Source organism: Pinus tabuliformis, chromosome X, assembly GCF_031772625.1.
Source record: "Pinus tabuliformis cultivar Carrire ecotype Pingquan chromosome X, CPIR1, whole genome shotgun sequence".
NCBI lineage: Eukaryota > Viridiplantae > Streptophyta > Pinopsida > Pinales > Pinaceae > Pinus > Pinus tabuliformis.
The window spans coordinates 1,723,080,694-1,723,092,065 of NC_142308.1; the positions used below are offsets into that span (position 1 = coordinate 1,723,080,694).

At 41.5% G+C, this 11,372-nt stretch overlaps 1 protein-coding gene across 1 annotated transcript in view; it reads left to right on the plus strand.

Annotated features, from left to right (window-relative positions):
- The window catches only part of LOC149146654 (sm-like protein LSM5), a 123,371-nt gene extending 112,239 nt beyond the window's left edge, over positions 1-11,132 (plus strand). Inside the window, exons 3-4 of the mRNA XM_089447378.1 lie at positions 10,604-10,676; positions 10,795-11,132. Of these exons, the coding sequence (XP_089303504.1) occupies positions 10,604-10,676; positions 10,795-10,821 (100 nt within the window). The 3' untranslated portion in view covers positions 10,822-11,132. The remainder of the gene's footprint in view (positions 1-10,603; positions 10,677-10,794) is intronic.
- The last annotated feature ends 240 nt before the right edge of the window (positions 11,133-11,372 follow it).

An 11,372-nucleotide genomic window follows, 5' to 3' on the forward strand; every position in this document is an offset into this window, starting at 1 on the left:
CCACGAGTATTAGAAGAGACATAAAGGAACCAAATTCCTCGTGCGTATTCAAGCTACTGTAAACTTGCTATGGATAGCGTGCCATTTCAAGACCAAGTTTGGGTGATATTTCTGGTATATAAAGGCTGCATTTATAAAAAGAAGCATTGAAGAATTGAACTAATAGACCAGGTGGCAATTGTGAGAAAACTGTGTATTTATTGAGGTGGCAATTGTGAGAAAACATCTACAACAGTGTGCTTTGATTTCTGGTAGCATCGGATGTGCTCTAAGCCTCAAAATTTGCAGGGAGGCTAGGGCACATGTATTCCAGAATACCGATAAATCGTTTTGGGAAATTCCACCCTGAGACAGTTTTATTAAAATAATTAATTATTTTTAATGGATGCCTGAGTCTAAATTTGGGAAATTAAAATAATTAAAGGGTATTAATTAAACTGGGGGTGAAACTTTTAGAAGGAGACGAGGATCAAGTTAAAAATGATCTGAACCATTGATTAGAATCCAATCTGGACCGTTGTTTACTCAACGAGAAGATTATAAAAAGGACTTCGATGGGCATTTGGAAGACACATCGAGTGAGAGATCAAAGATTCATTTTCTCAAGAGAGCAACGTAATAGTTGCCGAAGAGGTCATCGAGGAGATTTCTTGCAGTGAGGGGTAGGGACAGTTTTCCGATTGGAGAGTTTCCCAATCCGGGGATACATTGTGGAGGAGGCAGAGAGAGATCCAAAAGAGGTAGCGCAAAGCCACATTGGGAAACATAGAGCCAGGCTGAGGCAGCACATAGCCTGAGACGAGATTCGAAATTTGCTGGAGAGTCGAGTTTTAGAGCCAGAAGCTAGGGTGTGAGACCAAAAGGGCAGGAGTCGAAGTTCCAGAGGAAAATCGACGAGCAAGAAGGGTGACGCAGAGTCTAGTAGCTGTGACGCTGAACTGTGTAGGCTGACGTAGAGGCAACGCAAAGTCGGTGTGGGGCTTATCATCTAGAGCCTGGATCAATATTGAATCTCTCCAGTGATAGTGTGAGGTATTTCTCACTAATTCCTTTGCCAGTCTGATTCTGTGTATCGGATAACTAGTGAGGCATCCAAAGTTTGTATTTAGAAACTACTGCATAATAATACAAACCCTCAGTTGTTGCATTGGTTTCCCCCATTGGGTTTTTTCGGGGACATTTGTCCAAAAACAACAGTGTCACTTGTGTGTGTGGTTATTTCTTCTTGCTCAGTTCTTGTTGAAGGCTACAGTCGTATTTACTTTGATATTTACAATGTAACACAATAAATAACTTGTAGAAGTTAACAAGTAGGAGAAGTAATATCAGTTTGCTGCAGAAGTTAACAAGTAGGAGAAGTAATATCAGTTTGCTGCAGTAGGGATTTGGGTCACTAGATTTTCACATGGTATCAGAGCCCAAGTGAAGCAAGAGAGCAGATCAGAAGAGCCCAACGTTGAAGAGGAGTGAGATCGAAGTGCTGCGTAGGCAACAAATCGAATCCTCAGAAGGTTTGCACAGTCCAGGCTAAGAGGGCAAGATTCTCAAGGAAAATCTCTCTTTGAGTGAGTTGACAGAGAGGTAAGATTTCCAGTTCGTGATTTGTCAGTGACAGAGGGAGCAGCACAGCAGCAGATTCAACGTTGAGCAGTCTTTAAGTGGGACGTAGTTTTCTGCCGCAGTTGCTGGGGCAAAAAAACGTTAGAAGAAGAAAGAAGACACTTTTTGAGGGAATTTCTTCCTCAGTGAATTTCGAGCCAAGGAATTCTATTTCTCAGTTGCTAAGAAGCAGTAGCGAGGAGCAGATCTACTAACTCCAGTAGGGAGTGCATAGGCCAGCCTAGTAGCTATGCAGAGGAGAGAGGGAGCAATTCGACTTTTTGTTGGCAGAGATGGCAGCTAATGGGCTAAGAGATCAAGATCGATTGGACAGAGCATCCAACTATGTGATTTGGAAGGCTAGGATCTCTTGCCTTCTAGATGAGCATGATCTCAAAGCCTATGTTGATAGTGTGGTAGCTGAACCTGCCGATGCAGATCTGCTCAAGAAGTACAAGGCTGAGATGGCGAAGGCCAAGCGGTTGATCCTCGACGGAGTGAGGGATCACGTTGTATGTCACATTGCTGGCAAAGGGACGACCAAAGAGATGTGGGATGCCTTGGCTACGTTGTATCAAGGATCTTCCAAGCAGCGGAAGATGTACTTGGAGGAGAAAATGAGATCCGTGAGGATGCAGAAGGGGGAACGCATTGATCCGTTCTTATTGAAGCTTCAGGAAGTCCAAGATCAATTGGCAGCTGTAGGATCATCACCTCAACTTACAGAGATGGTGAGGTTGGCTCTGAATTCAGTCTTAGAAAAATGGCAAGTATTTGTCTAGAGATCCTGGGCAGAGAGAAATTGCCGGATTGGGAAGGGATGTGGGCCGCTCTTCAATAGGAAGAGATGAGGCGAGACTTAGTCAAGTGCAAGCTTGATGGCAGCAACAGTAGTGGGATGAAGCCCAAGGAGGAGGAGGAGAATGCAACCGTTGCATCAAAGGGGTAGCATGAGCAGTAGAGGCGGAAGAAGGACGTCTTGAAGATCAAATGTTTCCGGTGTGGTGAATTTGGTCACTTCTCTATGCAGCGTCCTCTCAAGAAGAAGGTCAAGGACGAAAAACATGATTCACAGGCTGCAACCGCAAAGATCGAGGAGGAGGAGTTTGCCATGATTGCCCAGATATCTCCAGGGGAGAGGTGGGGTGATCTAGTACTGTAGTTTGAAAGAACTATAGATGGGCAGGATCCTTGAGGAGTCCACCTCTTGGATCAAGACCTTGCTACGGGAGCCCATAGTTAGTAGTAGCAGGATGGACCAGTGTCAGGTGGTGCAATCAGGTGCTAGAGTGACAGATGCAGTGGCTAGCAGCAGTCAGATAATGAGCAACGCAGAGTTAGTGTTGGCAACAGTGCAATTGACACAGAGCAGAGTCAACATCAACGTAGAGACTTCTGTGACATCGTAGAGGCTAGCAACAGTCATAACTCGGACGACGGACAACGGATGCATCATACTGAGCAAAGTTGGTTCAGTATTTTGGATGTTTTTCTGTTGCAGTTGTTGGAGAAGGTAGCAATAGCGGTTGGAGTAGAGTTGTAGTGCAGGTACAATTCGTAGCAACATGCAGATTCAACACTAGCACGGATGCAACATCTGAGCAGTAGTTGGTGGGCAATGATGTTAGACATTAGAAACGCAGAGGGAGATGTTATAGAGTCAGGGTGATGCTTCAGCAGGTTGCATTACTAGAGCACATTCCTCGCTAAGAGGGAGTATTGACTTTTGGTAGCATCGGATGTGCTCTAAGCCTCAAAATTTGCAAGGAGGCTAGGATACATGTATTCCAGAATAACCAGTAATCGTTTTGGGAAATTCCACCCGGAGACAGCTTTATTAAAATAATCAATTATTTTTGATGGATGCCTAAGACTAAACTTAGGAAATTAAAATAATTAAAGGGTATTAATTAAACTAGGGGTGAAACTTTTAGAAGGAGACGAGGATCAAGTCAAAATGATCTAAGCATTGATTAGAATCTAATCTGGACCGTTGATTACTCAACGAGAAGATTATAAGGACTTCGATGGGCATTTGGAAGACACAACAAGTGAGAGATCAGAGATCGATTTTCTCAAGAGAGCAACGCAGTAGTTGCCAGGGAGGTCATCGAGGATATTTCTTGCATTGAGGGATAGAGATAGTTTTTCGGTTGGAGAGTTTCCTAATCCGGGGATACATTGCAGAGGAGCCAGAGAGAGATCTAGAAGAGGCAGCGCAGAGCCACACTGAGGGAGCGCAGTGCCTAAGAGGAGATTCAAAATTTGTTGGAGAGTCGAGTTTTAGAGCCAGAAGCCGAGGTGTTAGACAGGAAGGGCAGAGAGTCGAAGTTTTAGAGGCAAATCGACCATCAAGAAGGGTGATGCAGATCCTAGTAGTTGTGACACTAAACTGTGTAGGCTGATGCAGAGGCAGCACAAAGGCAGTGAGGGGCTTGTCATCTAGAGCCTACATCAATATTGAATCTCCAGTGATAGTGTGAGGTATTTCTCACTAATTTCTCTGCTAGTCAGATTCTCTGTATCGGATGGCCAGTAAGACATCCAAAGATTGTATTCAGAAACTATTGCATAATAATACAAACACTCCGCTACTGCACTGGTTTTCTCGCATTGGGTTCTTCTGGGGACATTTGTCCAAAAACAACGGTGTCACTTGTGTGTGTGGTTATTTCTTCTTGCTTAGTTCTTGTTTTCGCATATAATTTAATTAGTGAAGGCTGCAATCGTATTTACTTCGATATTTACAGTGTAACACAGTAAATAACTTGCATAAGTTAACAAGTAGGAGAAGTAATATCAGTTTGCTGTAGTAGGGATTTGGGTCACCAAATTTTCATAGTGTGTAGTCTAACTGTTCGACAAAAGACAACCGAAAACTCTGGTACAAACTCAGAAATTTATTGAACTTTTTGAATATTTTTCGGAAATGAATCTTACAGTAGTATCAGACCCTTAATCTTGGCTCCGTCGTGGGTTGTTGTTAAAAAACCATAGCATGTTCTTGGACAACTGTTGGGTTCAAATGGAAAATTATAACAAGGGAAAAATGCTTCCAAGTCAAGAAGAATTGTTGGCCTCAAAATTTGAAAACTATAACAAAACCTTTGCAAAAGTGATAGAGCACATGGAAGCATGGGTGTCATCAAAGGAAGTAAATAGAAAAAGGAATAACAAATCCAAAGATGAAAATGTAGTCAAGGACCAAGAAGCAAGGATTGAAGATGAAAACCATAAACAAACCTTCCAGGACGAATTGAGAAAAGTCACACCCGTTGAAAATGAAGCTATCACAGATTCACCCCAATAGGTTGGAACGAGAGTTTGGGATGAAAGGGAATCAGAAATTGCTACAGAATGCTTGTCATCACTTAGCGAGATTGTTGAGTTAGATGATGAGTACAAAGAAAATCATGAGGCCACAATAGTTGATGATGATTCCCAAGAGGTGTGCAAAAATGATAACACACAAGTGTTCGACGGTGCAAACTCAGTCCCATCATTTGACGAGGTAAATGTTGCTCACATGTCTACTTATGCCTATAACTTGGAAAACCTATTGAAGATGAACACAAACAAGATTAGGGCAGCCACAAGGCAATTTGATGATGCACTGGTATTGGTGACAAATATTGTTGGAAAAGTGTAGTGGCACATGACATCTTAGGAGGAGAGCCTTCACTTGTAGATTTTCAGATTCTCAGAAAGGCATTGGTAGAGATGAAATCTATCTATCTATACCTCCTTTCAGACATAGATCACCTACTCATGCTTACTGAGATATATCATGATGCCCTAGTAGGGAAAGAGGAGGAAGTTGACAGGCTTACTTATGAGCTTGAGATTTCTCAGGAGTCCTTGAAGAGCACTCAGATGGCCCTTCAAGAACCAAAGTTGCAGGTTGACCAACTTTGTATGGAGTTGAATTGTCTACATTCTTCTATGGCAACCATCACATAAGAGGATGTTAAGGACACCATGATTTGACAAAGGAGCCTCTTGTGATAGTTGAGCACGGGGAGCCCCCAAATGAATTAACACTTGCAAAGAGGCATGTTCCAGAGGTCTTTTATTATACACCCATTGGATGTGGATATAGATATATTGCAGATGAGGATACATCCATCTGGGATCCAGGTTTGGTTGACACAAGTGGAGTGGATACTAGAGACCATGGTTGGCATTGGGATCCAGGTGGGGTTTTCAATCATTTACTAGGTGTGAAGGATGACTATGGCGTTGACAGGGTGATTGACCCAATGACCAAGCATTCACATTCCTTCACACTTCCATCAGAGTTATGGTCAGTGCTAGTGGCGAGTTGGTTTGATGCAGGAGTGTGTAGACTTCAGGAGATGTCTTGGCACATCGTTCATGCATGGGGTTGTAGGGTGGTCAGCATGCCCCGACGAGAGTTATTCAGATGGGATGGCATTTGTATGCCACCAGATAGAGCAATATATGGGGATGATGTTCTTCCATTGATGTATTGGGCACAAGAGCCACCGAGGATTGACACAACAATGACATCCCCATTAGCATGTGAGGAGTCATGCCACTTAGGTCTACCAGGACGAAGGAGATATGGCTCACATCATGGTGGGTCCACTAGCAGGATGGCAAATACATTGGCACATGCGGGATACCAAACAGTACAAGGTGCGTCAGCAGCAGGCGGTGATACCCAGTGGGGTGCAGGGATATGCCATGGTGTGCAAAGGTATGTAGAGGAGTATGATGATCCATGGTTTTATGTAGTGGTGTATGGTGCTGCACAGTGGGATCTTAGAGTATTTCTTCTAGGGAGACAATTTGATTGGGACATTGAGCATACCAATGGGCCTAACTTACCCAAGATCGATCAGTGGATGAGCATCAGGGAACATTGCGTTCCTCGAAGTTTATCTTCGATTGAAACATCACGTAATTAGAGTCAGAGAGCAGGATACTCGTAGGACTACCCATATGTATCCATATGGGTTCTTGATCACGCCTTTGGGATTGGCCCATGCATCTGTCACTTTCCAGTCCTTCATATTGTTGCAGAGGCTTCTGTTGTTGTTCTTTGATGCACTCATCACAAATAGCAGGACACATGGGTGTCACCTGAGATAGTTGGGTGAGACACAGTGCATCATGGACAGGATAATGACTTCCTAGTGGAGGCATATGGTCGGAGCGTGAGTTGACATATATAGGATTAGGGATGGCGTGACCCACTGAGAGGTAGCATATGTTTTGCCCTTGAGTACACACTTGGAAATGATTAGGGAAATGATCAGGAGAGAGTTGCATGACACACCTTCGACATGACATTTCGAGGCATTGTATGAGTGTGGGGCACAGTGGATGGTAGGACTCTTTTACAGGAAGGCGTGTGGGCTTCAAGCAGTAATTGGGTACATCACTAGGAGACGGGATAACATAGTCCGCTGTGTGATTAGGTAGGAGCAGGGCAGTTTAGCATGCGCCAGATTGATTCATGATACATGGTGTCCGTCTATTGGTTGCATACAGGGACTAGTGATGAGGCACGAATGGGCGCCAATAGTTAGCAATAGTTCGCCACAACAATTAGTTATAATCAAAGTGGCGCAACGACAACATGGTAGTTCCCTTTTGAGATTAGCATGGGACCTGAGCATTACAGGTCTCGACAACTTAGCTACCATTATGGTTGAGTTGGTCTTTACAAGGGAAGATCACTCGGATCTTCCATTGGACTTAAATTTGGCGGAGGGTGTTTCACTTCTTAGTGATTCGTTGAGGGTATTAGATGTGGTAGTGGTTAATCCTTGTGGGCGAGGACCCTTTTTAGCAGGTTTTGGATGGTACTTTCAAGAGTTCACTTGTGAGGTGCATGGGATTGGTTTTCTGGTAGATCAACTTCCTGAGGAGTTGGTCAGAATTTCATTTTCGAGACACTCTACTTATTGGCAGTATGCAGAGGGCCTTTGTTATCTATTCCTTGTTGGGGAGTGAGTGGAGCAAGAGATGCTTCACGATGATTAGGATGGTTTGGGACCATGGTATTCACTTGGATCAACTTGTGGAGTGGCAACATGTGATGGCATTTCTTGAGGGCGAGCAATTTTGGGGAGGGGAGACTACAATGTCCCCAAATTTTGGATTACATGGCGAGGTGGTTAGGAGGGTTTTCCAGAGCTTGTGTCAGCTTGGTCATAGGAGCAAGATTACTCCATTGGTGGGCCCAGAGGGTTTTAGAGGAGTTTTATGGGTTCGACTGGGTTCGCTTACCATATTTCATCATCAGGATCAGTTCCGCACGAGTTGCTCTTGGTTCTGTTGCATTGCGATGATTTCTGTACAATGACGTTATTAACAGACATATTTTAATTGATTATGCTTAAGGTGTTGTTTCAGGCTGATTACTTGGAAAAACACCTTAGCGTAATAGCTCGTTGGAATTGGGGCGAAAATATCTACAAGATAGAATGATAAAAAGGGGCTTTGGGTGGTCGGTGTGACCATAAAGGTGAATTAAGCATTTTTCGGATTAAAAGTGACTTTAATTAGTTTATAAAAATATAAAGAAAGGAAAAATGTTTTAAATATTTAATTGGAGGGAAAAGGTAAGTGAGTTATAGAAAAGGGAAATGAGGGGGTCTCTCCTCATTCATTCATGCATTTTTTAGTTTTGGAGAGAAGAGTTCTTGGAGAGTTTTCTTGAGGATAATCTTAGGGTTTTTAGACCCTAGCCACCATAGCTGACTTCAGTGTTGAAACTAGACACCCTAGTTGGATTGGGAGTGAAATCACACAAATTCCACCACTGGGCTTCAATGGAGAACAAGATTTTCAAGGAATATTGAGGTATCTTTTTGTTATCAGTTGATTTTATGATTTTATTTGGTATTCTCTATCTTATTCTTTCAGGTTGAAGAAGGATCACTAGAACAACGATTTCCCTAGTCATTGAGGAATTGATTTGCTGGAGGAAAGGGTGCAAAAAGGGACTGAGCTACACTCCATACTGTTACTGGTTCCATGGGTTGAATTTCTGAAGAATGGTGGACAAGATTTGAAGTGTGAGCTGAGCTGTGTTTCCCTTTACAATTGCTGGACATTTCCACACTGCTAGCACGAGTTTCCCTGAAGGCAAAGGAGACGAATCTGGTTGTTGGTCAAGTTATCATCATTCTGGGTCGAGTTTCCTTGTTGAAAGAAGGCTGTGACATCACTCAATCACCTTGGGCCAGTTCTGTGGCAGTGGAGTTCGAGTGTTGACTGAGAGGATGAGATTCTGGTTACACTTGCTGTGTGGGCATGTATATAAATCAAAGGCTGAGTTCTGAGTTGAATGTGACCAGATCTGCTCCCAAAGAGACCGATTCCTCATCCCTGTGTTAATTACGAGTATTGGAAGAGACATAAAGGAAGTGGATTCCTCCCTGTGCGTATTCAAGCTGCTGTAAACTTGCTATGGATAGCATGCCATTTCAAGACCAAGCCTGGGTGATAATGCTGGTGTATAAATGTCGCATTTATAAAAAGAAGCATTGAAGAACTGAGCTAATAGACCAGGTGGCAATTGTGAGAAAACATCTACAGCAGTGTGTAGTCTAACTGTTCGACAAAAGACACAACTGATAACTCTAGTACAAACTCAGAAATTTATTGAACTTTTTGAGTATTTTCCGGAAAGGAATCTTACAGGTGTCTTTTGGAGGATTCACTAGCTTGACATTTCTGGCAAGCCAAAAACAGATCTCAAACAGATTCTTAGCTGCCTCCAAAATTGGAAGCACATTCTGATTGGAGCTAGACCTCTATCTGCAGAAATGTACATAATCAAATGGTAACTATGTATCTATTGAACTCGAAGTGAAATCTGAGGTTTTATAGAACATTTGTGTCTGGATTGTGAATGGAGCAGCAATGAAGTTTCCTATATATGTTTAAAATAAAATATATGCAAATGAGGTATGTATTGCTAACATATCAGTGAAGCGTATTATTATCATCAAACATATTTTTTTTGACTGGGAATCAAAGGGGTTGAGTTTATGGCAGTTTATAATCACTGGTGGATCAACACATTAATATTCTAATGTTTATGACGGAGTCACTTCTGCCTTCTGGTAAAATCATGCTTATCATTATACTTTAGCAGTCAATCACTGTGCAGAGGTGGTTCCCTTGTCCCATGGACAAGGGAGTCTCATACACCAATTTGGAGTCTGGCTTGACCATGGGACAAGGGAGTCTCATACACCAATTTGGAGTCTGGCTTGACCATGACATTAAAGTTGGGTTATTATTATTATTACTCTTTGTAGTGATTTAAGAATAAAATGTGAATGGACCATGCTAAAGATCTTTTGCAACTCTATGCATTAGTAGTAGATCTTTGATTGATGTCTCACTTTTAGCACATGAGATGTCACGTGTGAAATGTACATATACTTTAGAAAGTTGTCTTCAAAAGGATTCTAAAATTTGCATCGTTCAAATTCCAAAATGCCTACAAGAAGTTATAGAAATTTGAAAAAAGTGACTCAAAAATTGTAAACACCAATTAAATCTCTAGGTTTGGTTGTAGAGACAAGCTTAATATTGCAGTCTTAAATAATAAATCAGACATTCTTCCTTAATGCCTCGAAACAAGACAGATAAGTACATGGGTTCATATGGTCAGCTCCTTTCCCAAGTTACATTACTGGCTAGCTGATACGAGGTGAATGACGCCTTGCATTATTACCATGAGTTGCAGTACCCAAGCATTATAACTTCTACCACGTGGACTGAAGTGAATGCTATATTAGAAAATGGAAAAAGAGTTGGTAAGAATTCTCTCTGGCTTATCATAGCCATCAAGTCTCTCAAAGTTAGCTCTAGTCTTCACATCCCGTATTTTAGTCCTCAGTAATAAATGACAGACTTCCCCTGGTGTAATGACTCGTGAGATTTGATTAAATGAAAGAACATTTGATTCTATGGACTTGCTTGAAAGATTGCCTAATGTTAATGCTTGTATTTGTAGTGAAATAACATCTGAAGGACGTAGGATAACAAAGCTTGATCAGATTTTGCTCAATGGCAACAATATTGCTATCGTGAGTCAAATTTAATAACTTACATGTTTATTTTGTGTTGTTTCCAATTTTTTTTGTTTTCTTCACTGACATATATTTGGAATGACGAGGTACTAATCATCTTTAGTCCTCAATGCAGCTTGTCCCCGGTGGTGGTCCTGAATGAAAAAAATATGACATAGTTTAGCTTTGACTACATGGTTGAATTTGTTTGAGCAGAGTGGAACCATAATTTATAAACAAATAGCATGAAATTTGTAATCGTACAAATGCGTATTGAAAATTTGATGGGCAGTCTGATGAAATTATGTTCTCTAGCTTTTGCTCATGAGGAGAAGAACAAGAAACATTGTAGTCAAAGTTTAAAACCTCGAGTATCTTGATGTAGAGGTGCTTGTGTTTTTATAGATTGCAGTTAAATATAACCATTAGCACATTATAAAACAGATAGAAGCATTCAGATTCTGTTAGTTTTTATGTAGACAGAAAATAGTAAAAATTGATTCTATAATGATAGCAGACAATCAGTCCATAGAAACCTTGTTATGAATGATATGAAACACAACTAGTAGACAATAAATAAGTTTATTCGGATTGTTAAAAACAATAACATCAATTAAGTTATATGTATTCTGAAAAAAAAGAAAAAAAAAGAAATCCTTTGTTCATGTCTATCTAGCTAGTTGTTATGGACAAGATCTGTGTAAAACAAAGGTT